Source organism: Hesperophylax consimilis, chromosome 14 (genome assembly GCF_061612785.1).
Source record: "Hesperophylax consimilis isolate HC1 chromosome 14, BYU_Hcon_1.0, whole genome shotgun sequence".
Taxonomy (NCBI): Eukaryota; Metazoa; Arthropoda; class Insecta; order Trichoptera; family Limnephilidae; genus Hesperophylax; species Hesperophylax consimilis.
In genome coordinates, this window is record NC_142849.1 from 23,924,508 (window position 1) to 23,945,906 (window position 21,399).

Here is a 21,399-nt window from a genome sequence, read left to right on the forward strand (position 1 = left end):
TTTTAACTTCAGCCACAATCAACACGTCTGTATATAAACGAATGGACGTGCCTAGACCGGCAGTAGTAACAAAAGACTTGCTACGGTGATACGTCGAATCTGTGCCTCTCTACGTTGGTAATACAGTCAGAGTGAATCGGTTTATAACTATTCTGTTTTAAATTACAATCGGTAATCATGGCTCTACCAAGTGTGTTGATGATCTGTATATTGGGATTTACATTTGCAAGCGGTGAGTCAGTTTATATTATAGTTTATATTATAGACATATATCATAGCGGAATTTTCTGTAGGCCTTTTCAAGATATACAATTCCTTAGCAAGTTATTTTGATGCATCTCAATGTGCGCCCGAAAATATTTTTTTTTCACGACTTGTTTACAAAACACTGACTTTTCCCTACTTTTTGTATGTATAATAAACATTTATTATAAATAAACCTTCCGAAATAAATTCTCTAAATGATAGTAAAACCCTATCAACATCCTTTGAGTAGTTTAGAAGAACTAAGCGCACAAACAGACGTTTGCGGATAGCGACTTTATTTTATACTATTTAATTAATTAAAGACACGTGATATAAATAATTATTAATATTGTGCATCATTATATTTGTGCATAATATTGTTACATAGGTAAATTAGTACATCATAAACAGGGTTTTCCTAAATAATTTTATACACAAACATTTTTAAAGACAATGCGATTTTCTAAGCAAAAATACTATTATAATATTAATTTGATTTATAAATATTATGTATATACCGGTTGATGAATTGATTAAATTTTTCTGAAATAAAACATGTTTGTAGACACTGGCGGTTCCAGCAGTATATGTAGGTTTTTTTTTTAAGTATTACAGTCTTGATTAAATTAAATGTCATTATAAATACACGATAACAATTGATTTATTAACTACCGATAAAATTGCAATCAGAATGATATACTTAACAGTATTATTTACAATCGTTAGTAGTTGTTTGGACTCTTACGTATAAATAGAATATTGTTTTTTTTTTATTTTTTATTATTTAGATTTTTTAATATAAAAATATATTTTATAATGAATTATTATTTCTGTAATTTTTTGTGTTTTGTTCTTACAATAATCATGTTACCTTACATTATTTAAGAGGCTCGGATATTTCTCCAATAATTAAGTGTTATTTTAATCTAGCCGCAATTTAAGCAAACAATCGTAAAATAAATGCATTGTTCGATTTGTTTCCAATCATTAAACTTAACACAATATTTAATTTGTTTGGTAACATATATTTTGAATATAAGTACTGGTGTTTGATTAATTTAAAAGTAAAAAAGTTACGTAATATAAATGAACAAAAAAACAAGAAATAAATAAGATTGTTTTTAGAATTGGGTCAATGTGATCTATCCAATAATTTATTAGTTAAAAAAAACATTTTCAATCTAATTACGAAACATCATCTAATGAAGATATTCAATATTTCTATGACAGATTATTAGCCTCGATAAAAACAAGTATTTTTCGTTATGAATTTAGTCTGTAACAAGGTAATTGGCCCATCCATGACATGTAACGAATTTACTCTGTAACAAGGTAATTGGCCCATCCATGACATGTAACGAATTTACTCTGTAACAAGGTAATTGGCCCATCCATGACATGTAACGAATTTACTCTGTCACAAGGTAATTGGCCCATCCATGACATGTAATGAATTTACTCTGTAACAAGGTAATTGGTCCATCCATGATATGTAACTCCTGATTGTAATCTGTCGTATCAATTTATTTATTCTTATTATCTTTTGTATTCTTATCAGATTTGGTTATGTATGTAGGTTATTCTGGCTTACCTTGCAAATAAGTGGACAAATCTCTATTTATTTACACAACCAGTAAAAGTGTTAATATTTGCACATGTTTTGGCACGTTTTTTCACGAGAGTAAAATGTTGAATGGGACAGTATGAGGTTTTGCAAGACAGCTAGAATATGGTTTAGTCTGTTTACCAAATAGAATATTTTGCATAATAAAGGTCAGGAACATGTGTCGGGACCCAGTGGGACTAAATGTGACCTATGACACCCTTCATATTGAGTTATATTATTGGAACGGTGATGAAATGTATGAAACTCGAGATCCTAGTTTTTAAATTACTTCTAACAATAGCTGAAGCCATTTCAGATAGAGTTTCTCTTTTGAATAAGTGATAAAAAGAACGTATAAATTGTTTGAAATTGGAAGAACTTTTTTAATTTTTGAAAATTCGATAATTTTTCGTCGATTGTCTGATATATTATTATTTATATATAAGTATTAAAGTTAGTACATCAATGATTTATTATCACCCTTGAACAGTGGCGGTTCGTGGTCTTTTTAACAGGGGGTTCAGAAATTCAAGAGAAGATAAACAAATCTAATTAAAATTTACTTACTGTTGTCCTTCGTCAAATAGTCGAATACGGTAGCAGTCACACAACTTAAATAAAGTTAGTGGGAGGGGTAACTACATATTATTGTTTTTAAATCACTTTACCTAGACACAATTATTAGATAATGAGAAAAGTTTTATAGGAATTAAATTGTTTAATGTTTTTATAGCACTCAATGTAGGTATATTGCTAATTATTATTGTTTTTTAGAGAAGAATAATTTCGTAGAATATATAATAGATATTTTAAAACATAAAAAAAAAACAAATAAAGGTGGCACGAAATAAATTTAAAAATAGGTAGTAGATTTACAAATGCCATAAGCAAACGGTTGGAGAAATGCAGAAACAAGAAAACAAAATATGTACAAAAATGACTACAAAGTTAAATACCATAATATAACATAAAAAAATAACACTTATCTTGCATCCCTATGGTTCAAAGGTTAAACGTCGGCCGCGAAGTTCTCGGGTTTCTTCGGTTACATTCGTCAATGTTCGGAGGTCACGTGGTATCATAACGCGTGTTCGGCGCACACAATTTGTCTTATTTTTGCAAAGAAAGACCAAATTTTGTATATATCACCGTCATAGGGTCTGTACCGGCTAAGATTATTTTGTATGAAGAGTTTGGCGCGGATTTCAACTCGCACAAATTTGGAATGGGTATCGTATTTTTCGGTGGCGCGGGTTTTGAAGGCGAAATTTTAATAGCGTGCTATCTATAATGTGCTTATATTATTATAAAACAAGGATGTTTTATTATCTCATCTTTTTAATGGGGGTTCGCCGCACAAACGCACTTTAGAGAAAACCGCCACTGCGGCCTTGAATTGACATGATTTACCAATTGTCTACCAATATTATTCACATTATACGACTTCGACCTATTTAACCTGTTCGCCAGAATATGTTTATCATTTTTTGCGAAAAACCTATATATTATAACTAGAAATACTTACCTTATATGCTTATAAGCCTACCTCGGGATAATTTGTTCGCTTTTGGGAACGGCTCATATAGTTATCGTTGCCATAGAAATCGTTGCCTCCCTTACTGTCGTGGTAAGAAATATGGTCTTAACGGTGACCGGATAAATAATCAAAATGATAATTCATCACATCTTTAAAAAGTTATATTAAGTCATGTAAAGTGATGAAAAAAAACTTTATTAACTGGGTTAAGTAGGTTCGGTTAGGTTAGGTTTTACAAAAAATATCTTCGTTTCTAATGACTTTATATCACTTTTTAAATGTGTGTTGAATTGTTGATTTACCATTGAACCGATCTTAACAATTATCAGAAAGAGAAAACAAACCTGAATTTAAAATAAAATATTTACGAAAATTTGTTTATCTTTTATGAAAATTATTTTCATATGAAACGACAAAAATTAAGGTGGTTATAACTTTTATAATACATTTTTAAACCAAAATGTGTGTAGGTGTTTTAATTTTTGTTAAAAAAAGGAAGATGATCCATTTTTATACTTTTTTAAGTTAAAATTTTAATATTTCAAAAATTAAATATTTATTTCTAATAATAAAATTTGAAATCGATTACATCATCTTTCAAAAATAGATTTTAGTTTTCAGATCCGATCAGAAATATTCCATTTATTTGTATTTAATTGCAAAGCGGAAATACTCTGACCTTCTGACAGAATATCCCAGAGGCCCGGGGGGTTAAATAAATATATAGTCTCTTAGGCGTAAGTGTTATAAGCTGTAACCACAGTTATGTGGGTATTTATTTAACCTTTTCTTACACAAATACTTACATTCAGTAAATAAAGAAATATCTCTACTGTAATGTGTAATCATGCGAATCTCACAATTAATCACGTTTAAATATCAAGGTAATGTTTACGTATAACTTATCGTTGACCCGAATAAGCAGAAATCGTTTTAGAAACTATTCGTAAAAAACAATGACATCTCAAGAGCGAATAAATGTTTAAAAATAAACATAAAAAACAAATAAAGTTTTAATTTAATGGAGTATGGTGTATGGATGATTGAACAATTCAATTGAAGATGAGATATCATGGCCTTCAGAAAACTCTCCATAATGGTGAAAAATATTTACCAACATAATAATATTATTGTGTTTTTCATTTTTCTTTACTTCTGTATTTTTTTTTGGGAAATAAATTTAAAGAGCGCACTTTTGAATGTATTTGTGCACTCTTTTAGTGGTTCAAACTATATGTAACGCCCTCATACTCCGCACTGGTCTTACGATACTGTACACTACTATACAAGCAAGAATCTCTTTGTAAATGTTTGCGTGTAACTGTTATAAATGTTGAAATTCCATCGGTAAATTGAATAATAAGCATAGTAGTCCCAGAGAGTGCTCGTATGTACGTCATCGACGATCGTCCTTTTTCTTCCGTCTCAAAAGAATGAAAACATTATTATGAAAACATTATTATGAAAACATTATTATGAAAACATTATTATGAAAACTTTATTATGTATCTCTAATATGAAAACGTAAAAGATAGAAGATACCATAACTATGACATCACGTACCACCTGTCTCTGGAACTAGTAAAGATACTGTAATCGTTTTCAAAACCCACTGCAATCATTTTTTATTTGAATTTTACTTAAAATTTTGATAACAAAAATGTAGAATTTTCTCAGGCAGGAAAAAGCTGAGATCCCACCTCATAGATTCATAGATTCTATATATGATATATACATAGATTAGTGAAAACAGACTTTCTATGCGATAGAAACACAAAGTTGATTCGATTTAATCTTTCGTCTTATGAAGTATAACATTTTTTTTTTTTTTTATATTTACTCCACACAGGAGGCCCTAAATGTGACAAGTGTCAACTGTGTACAAATGTTGGGCGCGCGTTTGGCGTGTATCCCGACTACGCACCGGTGCCGAAGGGATCAATGACGCTAGTTCCTCAGAGCATCTTCCATTGTAATACCGATAGAACAAGGACAGCATACCTACCTGACGCCTGTGCTCTAAAGATTGCAGTCCGTTTGTTAAGATTGGGGAATCTATCAAACGGACCGCCCGTTTCTGCACAGAGTCAAGGGTTTTTTTCAGGTATTTTGGGGCTCCAGACCAGAGATGGCTGCCAAATTCGACAGTAGGGCGCACTTGCGATTTGTACAGGGTGAGCAGTTGTGTACTATTAAAGTATCTGCGGGCCCTGTACAGTACGCCCAGCTTCTGAGAGGCCAACTTTACTCTAGCTTCGATGGAGCCCCCGTACCTGAGCTGGTCACTTATAGTTACACCAAGCATATCAATGGAAGGCCTGTTCGGAAGATTGCTTCCGTTGAAGGAGACTAGATTATCATTTGGATCCCTTTTAGACGTAATCATAGAATAGTTAAGGCATTTATTGAGTTTTTTTGCGAACAACAAAGAACAGATCTCTTTTAAAATTATTTAAAAAATATTTCAATCGCTAACGTAACCGGAAACCTTATAGCATTAAAATTGTTAAGGTATTATTTGACAAGGTTGTCGTAAACTTAATCGTAAGTGCAATTTTCTAACGTTATCATTATCGTAATCGAAATAGGGATCATTGCGTCGCTAATATAATAATTTACTACTTCAATAATTACAAATTCACTTTGTGGTGTCATATAAAGAAAAAAACTATCTTTATATACAGCACTATTTAGTCAAAATTGACATGTTTCGACACCAATGTCAGGATAAATTTTTGATTGAAAATAACTTTTTATCTAGCTTCCTTTTTATCTAGGTTTCTATTTTATGTACATTCCTTTTTATCTAGGTTCCTATTTTTCGACGATGTTAGCCGCATTCGGCGACATGTTTCGCCTTCCGGCGTCTTCACAAATATACTACTCTCCTGGTCGTAAGTCGTTTATGTACATAACATTGTGTACTACTAATATGAACTAAGAGAAATAATGTTACATGAACTAAAAGTTTAATAACAACTATTGTATCTTAAAAACTAATAACGCTCTCGAGGTGATATTTTACTAAAAATGGCACTAAGTATTATAAGCAGCAAAGCATTACCATTAAAAGCACTAAATAAATAATATTAACGATTCATTCACAAATGCCAAATATGACCCTAGTTCCGTATTTGAGTTCATAGTTTTTGGATTTGACCATGTATGAAAATAATGTTATGTTAATCGAATCATGTTCATGTTACTCGAGTGAGCCGCTCGCGTCATAGAGCCGGTCAAGGAATTCGGGCAATATTTGTTCAAACGTGTTTAAAATAAAATTATATATTAATTTTATGTCAAACTTACAATTAACACATAAACTTTCTAATCGTGTATGTTTTTCCAAAAAATAAAATTAACATTATTTGATAATTTATTTTTCCAAAAAATAAAATTAACATTATTTGAAATTTTATTTTTCCAAAAACTAAAATTACCATTAATTGAAAATTTATTTTTACAAAAAATAAAATTAGCATTATTTGAAAATTTTTCCATTGAATCTTTTGTGAATGTTAGACATATTTCTAGGGTTTTTTTTCGTACCTTGAATATTACGGGTATTATCAAAATCTATGTAAAATATATATTTTTTAAAAATCTAGGGAAAAAGTATTTTTCTAGCTTTTTTCGTCACATAATGTTCGAATTTTGACAAGTCTTTTAATTACATACATTATACAGGCAGTACATAATTCACATTAATTATACCTACCACCTATTCCAGTTCAATTAAATTACCTTGTGGGAATGTTGTTAATGGAATAATCATAGAAAAAAACGAATAATGGACTTCGTTCAAAAATAAAAATGGAACACAATTTTCTGAGCGGAGACATTTTTCGCTCAAGACAGAAAGACGCCTTGTGAAATCGCTTTACCTTGTATGTTGTTATTGTTATAAATAATCGACTGTTGGCATATTTTTTGCTGGTTATCGAATGGCTACGTCCAGATTAGGCCGCACAACGCACCAAGCCGCTCCCAACTAGAAAATAAATATTTAAGCAATTCCCTTTAATGATATTATTTTTATTATTTCCGTTTGAAATACCGAAATGATTCCAAGCACCAAGCAATTTTTACGAGCGCATTTAGAAAAAAGCAAAACGAATGTAGGGTAGACCGGGTATGGTTGAAACACTTTTACCTTAACTAGGTGTAGTAATATTTCTTTTGTATTTATGGATAAGATGTTTATACTAGATGATCTATGATCTATCTAGTTATCAAATTAAATTTATTGGATGGCCACAACTCGTACAGGTAAGCTACAATAACCACTTAAAGACGATGGGGAAATCTGTTTCAATTATCCCCATAGTGTGGACGATTGAAACAGTATGTGGGGATAATTGAAACACTCTAAATATCTTTGGAATAATTGGAGTAATTTTAATAAATATTAAACATTTTCACTATAAAAACAGTACTCAATGAGATCATGAATAGTGATTAAACATATCACAAGTATTTTAAAAACTAGAAACATAAATGTCTTGAAATAAAACAACTTTAAATATATTATTTATTATTTGTGTTTTAGTGCTCTTAGTTAACTAACTATAAGCATTTGGCATAACAACATAGTTTTCCAGCGATATTTTCCTGGAACAGAATAGAACGGTATTAAAAATAAGTTTTTTGCTTTCATACAAAAGTGCTTGTTTCAATCATCACACTGTTTCAATCATAACAATGTTGATTTTACCTCTGACTCGACAGAATTTTCTCCATGTAAAATTCAACAATTAAGAAATCAAAAATAGAAAATAATTGTATCTGTGGTTTGTGATGTGAGATCATATTATTACAAAGTATCGCAATATTCTAGAACTAACAAAACTCTAAATAATCGGTTAAGGGGCCATAAATATCTAATAAATAAGTATATATTAGGTATCTATTTAAAGAAGAAAAAAAATTGTAGGCAGGTACTTAACACTGGAAGTAACATTAAACCCCTTTTTTTAAACCCCTTATCAATTACAAAAAGGTAAGTAAACACTTAAATGATACGAATAAAACGTCTTTCTGTAAAGAACGATACTAAAACAAAGGGCTTAGCCAACAAAAGAAAAAAAATTAAAATGGTCATAAATAAGTAAATAGTATCTATTACAAGTAAACAATCAGTAGGTAAGTATCTGGTACTGTATCATTATAATTACTTGTGACTTATTACCTACAAAAAAATTCAGTGAACACTTGAATGATACGAATAAAACACCTATGTGTAAAGAATGGCACTAAAACAAAGGGGTACCTACCTACTTCTTAAGGTACATTATAAAAATTAACATTAATAAAACGATGAGTAATCAAATATTAGGTAAACTCCTTACTCTTACGCAATTAAATATATTTATAAAATTATCCGTCCATATTACAAGGCACACCATCAATAATTAGTCAGATTCACAATTATGACAAGTGTACTGTAATTCTTGTTTGGTGCACTTTTCATGAGCCCAAAGTTCACAAATCATACACTGGACCCAAATTTCACCGGACTTACTAGAATTATAGTCTTCACCACATACTAAACATAAAGTATGTTTATCTGATCTCGAAGCGTTATTTCGATATATTTCTGTTGTTTCAGTATTCTTTTTCTTCCTCTCTGTATTCTTCATGTTCTTTTTTATCATGTTAGCACCTTTTTTTCTTTCATTTTCTTTGGTTTCTGTTCGTATATATTCTTTTTCCGGAGTGTTTGTGTAAATAGTGGATTTCCTCTTCTTCAAACCTCTGGTAGTTGTTTTCCTGGGTAGCGCTTTTGGGAATGGTCGCACGCTTTCTGGTATGAACATTTTACTTGTTGAAGGCACGGACAAGTTGCAATAATTGCTTTCGGAAATAAAATCGACTGGTAATTCATGTACATAATTTTGTGACGATGATATCAGAGACTCGGTCGTGTTAATAAATCGTGTTAATCTCAAGAGGATCAGAAGCTGTAGGTAAAGGCAGCGTATTATTTGTTAAACTGACCAAACCTCTCAATGAACACGTAACAAATGTTATTGATTCAGTACTAACATTTGGTTCTGGAGTCACCGAGCCTCTCTGAGTGGACGAAACAACTGTTTCAATTCCTACAGAAATTGGCTGCGAAATCACTGAGATTAAAGTAGGTGGAACAGCTGTTTCAAGTGGCCGTGAAATCTCTGAGTTTTGAACTACCACTGGGTCACTTTCGGCACTACTTAAAACATTTAGATTTGGTCTGTCCGTGACGTACGAGGGTTCAAAATCTAAATCACTGAATATGTCTCTGTTATACGGATGAATTCCAGAACATCTAAACCCAGATTGAATGTTAGTTTGGGTTATTGCCCGGGGTAAAGCAGTCGCCACTATGCTTGGGATATCATAGATAGTCATTGGTTTTCCTGGATTTGTTCTCAGCCACCCATCACAAGCTGTATTCACCGCTTTTTTAAATGGTCCGAACACTGATCGATCCAATGGCTGTAATTTGTGACTGCAATGCGGGGGAAAGGAGAGCATGACTATACCATTGGCATAACAGTAATTAATACAATTTATAGAAACATGCGATGAATGATTATCAAGTAATAAAAGAACTTTATGATCTAAAGACGAATTGGTGTGCCTTTGAAAATGATTTAGAAATATGGTAAAATCTTCTTCTTGCATCCATCCAGATTTGTTCGCGGTACCGATACTACCAATCGGACCATCTTTTAAGAAATGGCTTTGATATTTGATACGTGGGAATGTAAACATCGGCGGAATTGAGTTGCCAATTGCGTTTGCTGCTACAGTAACAGTTACGAGAGTTCCTCGTTCGGCCGACGTTACCGCACCTACTTGCCGAGTTCCTCTTCTGGCTACAATCCGATTTGGTTTTTGAACAGTTGTGACACCGGTCTCATCTACGTTGTAGATGTCCTTTGCTTCAAATTTATATCTATCCAAAACGTTCGCTAAATTTTTGAAAAATTCATCAACATTATGTCGATTAAAACTTGTCGCTCGTGCCAAACTCGTGGCTTGGGCACACTTTACAGATAATTGTGGATTGCGGTCTAAAAATCCTCGTAGCCATTCTATTCCGGCCATGCTATTTGTGTCCCATGAATTTGGCCTTGTCAGGTTGTACCGTGTGGTCAAATCAAATGCCAGTTTTCTTAAATCCTTTCTAGACAGTCCAAAATAAATGTCTGCCGTTTTTATTGCATAATTTGCAATCTCAGTTTCTTGAGATGGGGAAAATACTTTCTTCGCCGAATTGTATCCCATGGTTATGGAATCAACAGATGTATCTATTGGTGCACTTTCTCTCTTTTTTTTGTACCTTCCCAATGAGACGTGGTCCAAATTAAACATCGCTGCAGCCTTTCTCAACGATCTTCCAGATAATGTTTCTTCATATGCTTGCTGATATGAAAACATGTCTCTAGTATTTCGGTCTGTGACGTTTATTCGTTTTCTAGGCATCTGAAAAATTAAAAAAAAAATCCTCGTCAGAAATACTGAATGAAAACAATTGCAAGAGTAGGTACCTACCCATCACGATGAGGTTGGATATCGTAAACAATTGGAATAAAAGTAATGATAGGGCCTTTACCGACAAAATACGACATTATTAATGAAACCATCGTATTAAGTGAATAAACCTTACAAGTGTAGGTATGTTCGTATGTATTTCAAATTAACTTATAAAATGACTGCCTCAACACAGGCTAGCCTATTGAGGCGGGCTGTGTGAAAACTCGATTTATAATTATAAATCTCTAATCTTTAAATATTACCTACTGTTCGTATGTATTTTTTTTCTCTGTTGTCAACTTTTTGTCCTAATATTGACAATGTATACTATTAACGCTGAACATGAACTTTATATATAATTATTATATGGTTAAGTGAGGTTGTCTACGGTCGAATGAGATCGACTTCATCATCCGTATTCAAGATTACTGAAGACAGAATGATTTCAATTTCTGATCAATTTTCATTATAACTATTTAATTTTCTCTCCGTGTGGACGGTTGAAACATGGTCATGATTGAAACGTTGCAATCATCCCCACACGAGTTGTTTCAAACATCCCCACGCTGCATTTTCTACTTTAAGGTCTAAAATAAGCCCTTTAAATAGACATAAACGCCGCGCAAATGCATTACAAATACTCTAAAATAGATAAAGAAGAGAATGGGATAAAAAGTTTCGTCGAGCTGCGAGAGTAAAATGAGTTATAACGTAAACAAAAATTTCGTAACTACTTACTTTTTAGCGCGAAATCCAATAATGTCTCCTGTGCACGACTGTATCACTCGCCGGCTGGAGGGCTACTGGTGATAGGTACCTACAGATGTAACAGATCTGACGGAGATTCGATTGTTGCGTCACACTCTTAGGTATTATAGTTTTCGAGTAAGTTGAGATGTTTCAATCATAACTTGTTTCAATCGTACCCAGTCTACCCTAATATTATCGGTCACAAATAATTTCTTACATTTTGACTATTTGCTTCATACGTAAACGTATGTAGCTATTTTGAAGAAAGTTATTGCGAGTCGTTTGACGAAGTACATATTAGTGTATGCCACAGCTAACAGCTATATACGTGTGAAGCGAAAAGAAAAAAAATAATGCATGAAATTATATTTTAAAACCGATTGAAATAAAACACTTACATGTAATAGATTTGGAAAAGGAAATTAAACACATCATTTTTCTGTAGAGAAACTTGTAAATTATAAAACTTCATCCTCCACAAAATTGTACTGAAATTTATTGAGGTAGAAACTTCTTGTAAAGTATTCATATTTTTATTATTATTTCGAAAGAAAGAAATAGAGAAGGAAAATTCGATTTGCAAAATATGGATAATTAATGTGTTATAATAAAATATAAATAATATATTTTTTAATTTTCAAATCGAAAATATTATTTTTGTTGTATGTTGTTGAAATCGGCCCTGGAGCAAGTGCATTGTGTTTCTACGCATTAGATTTGATTTCATAACTGATACAATTACGTATGCACATAATATTAAATTAATTCCTAGAAATTGTGTCAAATTCTCTCGGGTGACAGACAAAAGAATTAAACTTTATTATTCTCTTTGGACTTGTGCAAAAACTGCGTAGAAAATTAATGAAGAAAAAACACGTTTCCATAAACATGTCTAACACTAGAGTATTTTGAAATAAGTGAAAAATGACAATTTTATAAAGGGGGTCAAGGGACGTACATGACTTACTTTAACCAGTGATTCCTATAAAATGACATAATTTGAAGTAAAAAACGTAATTAAAATATACGTCTCCGGTGAGATTTTTGATTTTTTATTGACGTCACTGGTAACTCAACTGAGTAACCGTACAACTCCTCACATCGACCCTAAATTTCCAATACATACTGATTAATACATCAATGTTTACTGAATGTTAATACATTCTGATTATTTAAAGCTTCCTAGTTCTCTTCTTCATCCTATGATCACTTTGTATGCCGTTTTCGAGTGATGATAGCCTCCATTCATAGCTCTGGTAAAACTGTAACTCTGATTTGGATTCCTGGACATGTTGGTATCATGGGTAATGATATTGCGGATGCCTTGGCAAAACAAGGAGCGTCCAACCCCGTTGTTACCCTCGTAAACGACATTCCCTTATCTCGCATTTTTTCCATCATCAAAGATAGATCCCGCAATGTTTGGGCAGAGTATTGGAACATTGCTAGTCAATCCAAGGGAGCCTGCTATGCCTCAATACAAAGGAAAATCCCATCAAAACCGTGATTTCAGCAATTCCCCCATTTTTCCAAAAAATAAACTTCTTCACACATTCGAATGAGGATCGGACATTGTTCCGTTCCTTCCCACCTTTTTAAAATTCACGTCGTTGACTCCCCAGATTGTACATTCTGTGGTCTAGAAATGGGAACTTTAGATCACATATTTTTTGGTTGTCCCTCTCTAAACAAATATCCTCTCTTCTATCAAGCCTTATCTAAAATTGCCTCCCCTCCATTCAACATCTCATCTCTTCTAAGTCTGAACTCGACTCCAATTTTCATTATAATTTTGAAATTTGCCTATTTAAATTAAATTAATATCTAAATTCACCTTTCATTTCTCCATAATTTTAAATGATGGCCAAGAACACCCTCGAATGGTGAAAGCCAGAAATAATGGGAAATAAATCTTCGTAGTTTCCAACAGGAATGACAAGCTAAAAATGCGAACTTTATATTTCGTAAGACAATTAGAAATTCAAAGTTTCATAACCCGTGATAAAATGATACAGCGAGCTTGCAAGCGCCGATCAGATCGCCTAGAAATTTCAGACAGCATAAACTGTGCACATTCTATTGCTTTAAAAAAGAGATATTCTGCTCTACATGGTTATATCATACCAAAGTTATCTGTGTTCAATCAGCATTGTCTAGGAAGTAACATCATTATCCATGTAACGTATGGCTTCAGTATTCATGTCTCCATATTATATACCTATTATGTATGTTAGGAAATCTATAAGCTCTTTAGCCTACCTTATCTTGTGTTCAGTCAGTCCAGCGCACGTGACAAAGCTTCAGGTATTCAGGCTACAGCAGAGCTGTCTGGCCTTGTGCGAGGTAATCCCTCACTGACCTTCCTTGCCATAGTTTCGACCCTCGGTAAACTTGACATTTAAACACCTATCACATTCCAGAATAATCTTTATCAAAGTAAGCGATAACGCCCCCTTGTGGGCGCTAGTGGCTTTCAGGGGGCGGTATAAAGCTCAAAGAAAATCTAGTCTATCTATAAATCTATATCCAACGGAATCTAGCTGAATTATTATAATTTGTTTATGTTCTTAATCCAGCAGGACTAGGAGGGTAGTGCAATCCCAGTCTGCCATGTTACATGTTATACAAGAGAGAAATAAGAAAAACGACAAATAAAAATATGATGAAAAAAAACATAATAGGTAGGGACCTAAAAGGTACCTTTTAACTTAGGAAAAAAATTAATAATCGCTAAAGACAAAGAGGATATTTTAAGCCACTCGGGCATTTATAAAATTAGTCGTAATGATTGTCCAGCCTTCTATATTGGACAAACATCGCGTAATGTAGAAATTAGAACAAAAGAACACTTAAGATGCTTAACTAGTTCAGGTTTGTCAGAGTTCGCGGAACATTTAATTAATAAAGATCATACTTTTAACCGTGATCCAGGAATTAAAGTCCTAAACAAAAATGGAATAAGTTTAAGACAAAATAATTTAGAAGCTTTGGAAAAAAATCGGTAAATTCAAAGGTTGAAATCATTAATAACTAATAACCACAGACATAGGAATTAATAAACGAGAAGATAATGGCGAGGGGTAAAATCAACTGTTGAAGAACGAAGGGGGTAAAGCTGACTGTGATTCGTCAATAAATCAATCTGACAGTAAATAGGCATCTCGCATTATAATATCACCATTTAGTTCTTAAAAGTAAAATCTGCTTTTGAATGAATAAACATTTTTACATGAGAGCGCAAATTACTCGCCACGTTATGAACAAATTTGCGAATTCCAAATTCGGCAAAAAAATTCTTCTATTTTCAGAGTCGAATATTTCGTTTAAGTATTTAGTTAAGACACTTTTATAAATGTTCATAATTTACTTCCCAGCAACCAACCAGCTTTGTGTTTCGCGTCCAGACGTTTCTCGATGTGATAGTATATGTTTCTACAACTGATCCATATTATACGATATGAATATGCTTAAAATAAAGTAAAATAATGCTTATATATGGAATGTAATACGACAATTGGGTTTATTCTCTTTTTCACATCTATTTTTACAAGTTTTCATATCACAAGTGAACATTTTGCCGTGTTATTTCATAAAATGCCTCGACCATAGCTCGACGCTAGTTCGAACAAGAATGATGACGTCACGTTTTCAAATTTCACTTGAGGCCATACGCGAGCACAGCCGGCTCCAATGGAACCGGTATGGGGAGTGGGGATAATACGCTTTTAATCACTTAGGGCAGGTCTACTAATATTCATATGTCTATGCTAATAACCAATTAAATTTAACCGTCCGCCCAATTCTATGTATGTTCCCCATTACTTCTTATTATTATTATTACCTCTCTCCCACAACTGACGCACTGTCCCACTCTAGTATACTGTCTCTTTCTTTTTTCATAATATGTGAACTTCTGTATTTAATACCATATTTTTTATAACAGTCCTGATGATGGTACGGAGGTACCAAAACCGGTAGACAATAAAATATATCAATAAAGTGTATTTTCGTATCATTTATTTAAAATGTCAAGTCACAATGTGTTTGTTCATTTTGAAAAATTAAATAATAATAGTTTGTTTTACTCCCTTATAACTCAACTGGTTATTCGCAACTTTGTTAGTTAGTTTTTCAATTAAGTAAGACACAGCAGTTCAGAACAACTTATAGAACTGACAACAAACGTAGACATACAAATTAAATTCAAGAGTGACTACGATTTCTGTTATCATTCCCATTGTCGTATTTGTGTGAACGTGGATTTAGTGCTGTTGTAACGTTGCTAACTAAAAAGAGAAATCGGCTGCGTTACTGAATGGCTGCTTTTAAGTGAATTCGAGCCTTGTCGAAATGCATCAGATTCATCCTTCACTTTAGATAAGTTTTAAAGTCAATGCCTTATTTTAATGTTAATAAAAATACTTTTAATTGTGATTAAGTTTGAGTTTTATTTCCTCTCATCAAAACATTATATCTATCTATCTTATCCATATAATAATACGCGCTTAAAAATTATATCTGCAATAACTCAGAGAAAGAAAAAGAAAGTATTTTTTATATTTAAAATGGAATCAAATTAACTTTAATGCGTAGGTACCTAGTGCTTGGCAAATATTTAACTTTTCTAACATTCAAGGTATTTTCAAACTTTAAAATATGTTTTGTTTTGTTTTTAAAGCTCTATTTTCCAAGGGCACATAACAAACGTATACCTAACTAATACTTTCACAGTCTTAATTATAAAGATTCCCTAATACGCCGCTGCAGAGTTGGTATAGCTATCCAGTGAAGAGGGCCGGATACTTCTCGGGTTAAAAACTTTACTCATAATAATATTCATGCAAGATTTTTTTAGACTTGCACCACTTTGTTCCAAACCTCAAAAATACGGTCATTTTCACATTTAGCGTTTTGTTGCTAACCTCGCGTTTCCTCAGATGGCATTTGTGCTGTCATTGACCCGGTCTTTTTGAATTGATCCAAAATCCAGCCAATTTGGTAATTCATTCCATATTTGCTTTTTTAAATCGATATTTCGATTAAAAATATTCCTATGATAGTGTTGCAATTGGGTATTACTGCTTGTTTACCTTTTATTGCGCGACCGATCGATGATTCAGATTGTTAAATCGGGTGGTTTAAAAATCTGTTAACTACTAATACTGTCGTATTACCGCGGGTGTATGCAGTACGCATACGCGTGATTATGAGTAACTTTTTCTACTAACCCGTTCTTATCCATGCGTATTATGTATTATGAGTAAGACAGCATAGCTATAGAATAAAAAAACAAAAGAAACGCCTCGTGGACGTATTTCGTGATCCAAATATTTATCCAATCGAGGCGAAATTCAAATGGGATGAGAGGTCAAATTTTAATTTGAAACCTCCCGTTATTCGTCTTGTGTCGTCTTACGTTGTTATTCTATTTCCGCAAGGTCTTTCACCTAAAATTCACTCCCCCTTTTCAAGAGAAGACTTTAATAACAAGGTATTCTTCTTGCAGCCACCGAGAAACCCTTGACTATGGCGGAACAGAAGTGTGACATGGGACTGGCCCACTACACGGAGCTGGGCTGCAAACCCATATTTTCCAAGAAGAACCAGAGGTGCGTGGAGAGGTACGATTGCCCCTTCACCAGGCAGGCCACAAACCCCAAGAAATGCTACTACAAGTAAGTCAACTCTACTAACTTTAACTACTTCAAATGCCAACTTAAAAGAAACCGAATTTGTGAACTTTTGCAGACATGGCAAAAATAATTATTTTCCTCTCGAAGGCCGACTAGACAACATGCCTGGGCGCGTGAAGGGTTTTGAAGTGTCATGTGATCAAGTCAGTGCCATCGAGCAACGACGGTAAAGTTTGCAAACGGCGGCGATTATTGTTGATATTGGTTGTTACTGCTGATTTGAGTGTTCTTTATTTGATTAGATTATTGATTATTGGACCGTTCGGGGTCTGATTCTTCTTATAAACTGAACGTCCTTTGAAGAGAGTCTGAAGTCTCCTTTGGTCATCTATCCTGATTTGAAATAAAACTGATGACGTGTTTTACGTGACCTTTCTACCCTTTGCCCATCTTTTTCCACAGACAGGACAATGAGACTGGTTATCTGTTTGAGAAAGACAATCGGTAAATGGATATTTTCGTAAATTGACCTGTACTTTGAGCACACTAGATACGTCCACAACACGATGCCAATAAAGGAAAATTGAAATGTACTTCGAGCACACTAGACATGTGCACAACAAGATGTCAATATTAAACAAAATAATACAAGGAAAACAATATGGCAGTGAAAAAAATCTTTAATGGGATTCCAGTTTGGTGGTTTTGATGCCACTTTCTCCCCAAAGTGTACCTATCATTTCTTACCTAAATTGCCAGATAAAATCATTTCTGTTTTATTGATTTTTCAGGAGCAAGGAGTATGAGCTGAGACAAACTATTGAAAAAAGTGTCAACGATCACAAATGCTCCGTTGAATGTTCCTGTATTGAAAGCTATGACGAAAAGTAAGTAAAAACACAATACTCGGCTAATCAGATTCATGTTTGAAACAAAGTAAAAATTATGTGTTCTCGTAATTGAATTACCGGACACCAGATGACGCATTTCTTGCTACATTCGATCTTTTCCCTTACAGAATTGGTTGGCAAAACTTATCTTTTGCCTTTATGTGGTTTAGATTAATTAATCAATTTGTTTGATTTTTTGGTATATTCCAGGAGTGCTTTCTCGTGTGCATCAGTAGAATGTCCAGAAAACTTTGGTTCTGAAGATGGAAAGAAATCTGACTGCATAAAACAATATAAAATGGACAGTTGCTGCAGCGAGAACGAAGTGTGTGGTAAGGAAAAATCGCATATTTATTTGCACTTATCCTCTTAGTTTCTAATATCCCATCATATAAAAATATTTTATTTAATGAAATCTTTTTCATCCTCTACATTGGTATTCTGACGTCAAGCTTGGGTATCAGCTTTCTTTAAGTGTCCAGTTTTACCGAATCTTGTGAACCTTATATCATGTATTTTTTATACCTACAAGAAACTTCAATAAACATAAACAGCTTTACTAAAGAAAACACGGAAACATGGAAATGACCGGTCGGTCGCTGAGTTGACATCGCGTTTGGGTCCCACCCAGGGGTCGTGTGTTCAATTCCTTGGCTGGGAAAGACCTTCATACAACACAAGCGACATTTTCCGCTTACTGTCGTCGTAGTAGGAGATTTTCAAGTATTGTCAGGACATTCGGAACCCGGGAATTAAGTTCTTTAAAAAAAAAATCTACCCTTACATTTATCGTTCGTATGCTTTTTTAATGGAACATTGTTAATCGATGCACCACGTCGTGTTTGGAATCGGGCCACTAACAATAACATTCATTATGTAGATGGCGATAAGGTTGATATTCCCGCTTAACACAGCCACCTGTTTTGCTCTTTTCTCTCTGTTTGACTCTTACCCATCCGATGTAGACAGTTCTCTTTGAAACTTTAAATCGTCAGCTTATCTATTCTCTGTCGTGGATACACGCTCTATGCACAGCCACCTGTTTTGCTCTTTTCTCTCTGTTTGACTCTTACCCATCCGATGTAGACAGTTCTCTTTGAAACTTTAAATCGTCAGCTTATCTATTCTCTGTCGTGGATACACGCTCTATGAAATAATTTCTCCAATATCCGAGAAAGCTTTATCGGTTCAGATAATTTCATCAATAGTTTTATTTCTGTACAGATGACGTTGAAATCAAAGCACTAAGCACCTGCACATGGGAGTCGAAGGAGTACAAGGAAGGCGAGAGGTTCTACCCAGACAAGACCTGCAAGGAATGCATTTGCACTAAGGAGTTTGATGGTACCCTCAACGGAACCTGGTGTCAAACCATCAACTGTGGCTTGGAACTGTACAGGTCTGATGAGATCAGATCCAGATGTGCTCCAGTTTATCTGGAATCTAGGGAATGCTGCCCTATTGATTGGAAGTGCCGTAAGTAAATTAGATGTTATTGATCAATTTTAGTTACACACGTAAAAACCATGCTTTCAGTGTTAACAACATCCATACTGCTGAGTACACAAAAATATCAGGTTTATGTATATTATGAGACTTTTTGACTGCATAATTCCGTTTTTCAACCAAACCGATGAAGTACAATATTAATATGCAAAAAACAGAATACCACAAGGCTCCGTGTATGGTCCACTGTTGTTTTGTTCTTTTATTAATTTAATATTTTTGATACATTATAACACAAACTCAACACTAGCCCCATCTTCTCTGGAAGGAGTTATAAAGGTGTAATCTAAAAAAAATGCTTCTCTATTTACTATGCTCGGTATATCTCGACAATTCTGACCAATCTCGCCCACAATGGACATGTTGATATCACAGACCGAAAACCTTGTTGCGCACATAACAATTTACATATTTTCAGTTGAAAAGGATGACAAGATCGAGCCCACAGCTAGTACCAAGAGCGCCAACCCGGATATGAAATGCAAATACGGAAATGAAACAATGGACATCGGAGACTCCGTTGTGGGACAAGACGAATGCGTCACCTGTTCTTGCAATGTCCCTCCGATGGTATCATGCAACAGGGCACTAAACTGCTAATCTTAAACGCATTTCAATGCGACATGTTTTAAAGCTGCAAACAAATGTAATTATAATTTAAATCAGTGTCAAATTTAAACCTTAATTGCGACATGCAAATTATAGAATAAGTATCCTCCAATAGTACAGTAAAATAAGGCAATTAAATGGTAAATATTCATACATTAATATTTTGTAACAGTAATATAAGATAATTTTGATTTGAATGAGTATCAAATTAATCCTTATTTGCAAGTACTTAGATGCGTTTTATTTTTACTAAACACATTTCATGCTAAGATTGCTACATATACTATTGCAGAGTATTACCTGGTAGGTAAAATGATATGAAAAATCTTTAGGATTCATTCAAATAAATATTTTAATATATATTTTACTTAGTTCCTATTTAAAGTAATAATTAATAACTATATATTTAATATTTTTTACAGTTGTCTTTTCATACATTAATTAACTTTTTGGCGGCTTTTTGTACTTGAACATTTTTTTAATAATATTATTTATTTTTTGTCATTTATATCTTCGGTTGCGATCAACAGATTGTGTGAATAATCGCCTTAATTAGTTTTGCTAGTTTATTTTTTTTTATTTAAATTTTTTTTTATTTTTATGTTTTTTTACTGTTTTTGCTATACTACTTAAAATTTGTTTAGAAAACAAAACAAATCTAGTCATTGACAAAACAAAAATTCGTTAGATCAAAAGGTAAATTTTTTAAATCAATTTTGAACGAAATAGAATTTTCTCTAGACTAAGAAAACGTTCATAAGTATAAATCGTTCACTTTTATAAGGACCGATTTTTTTGTCTGTATTAAAATTTATAATTTATTTAAAATCCACAACAATATCGTAATTGTTGACTTTTTACAGACAACATAATTTTCATAGAAAAACATTTACAATGATATTACACAGTGCAAATTTCCAAAAATTAATATTTACATACTTAACATATTATTTTACAATTTTGTGTTTTTTATATATTTTTTAAATAAGTATTAAATACTTTTTATCATAATGTATGTATGAAAAAATAATAAATATTTATTAAAAGATACTTTTTTTAATTACATAAAATATACTTTTTTATGTGTAATGTGGTATGGAT

At 33.0% G+C, this 21,399-nt stretch overlaps 1 protein-coding gene across 1 annotated transcript; it reads left to right on the forward strand.

Moving 5' to 3' along the window:
* The first annotated feature begins 64 nt into the window (after window positions 1-64).
* Window positions 65-21,222, forward strand: LOC149418091 (uncharacterized). The gene is made up of 6 exons (XM_089639321.1): window positions 65-232; window positions 17,167-17,335; window positions 18,085-18,180; window positions 18,394-18,515; window positions 19,408-19,659; window positions 20,108-21,222. Exons 1-6 carry the CDS (start codon window positions 178-180, stop codon window positions 20,287-20,289), a joined length of 876 nt encoding a protein of 291 aa, XP_089495447.1. The 5' UTR covers window positions 65-177; the 3' UTR covers window positions 20,290-21,222.
* The last annotated feature ends 177 nt before the right edge of the window (window positions 21,223-21,399 follow it).

What these genes read in the sequence shown, in the direction of transcription:
- LOC149418091 (XM_089639321.1), top strand. Translation starts at nt 178, where the DNA reads ATGGCTCTACCAAGTGTGTTGATGATCTGTATATTGGGATTTACATTT. An exon ending in CCCAAGAAATGCTACTACAA is followed by an intron (nt 17,336 to 18,084) that starts GTAAGTCAACTC and finishes TTGATTTTTCAG; the next exon opens with GAGCAAGGAGTATGAGCTGA. An exon ending in CCCTATTGATTGGAAGTGCC is followed by an intron (nt 19,660 to 20,107) that starts GTAAGTAAATTA and finishes ACATATTTTCAG; the next exon opens with TTGAAAAGGATGACAAGATC.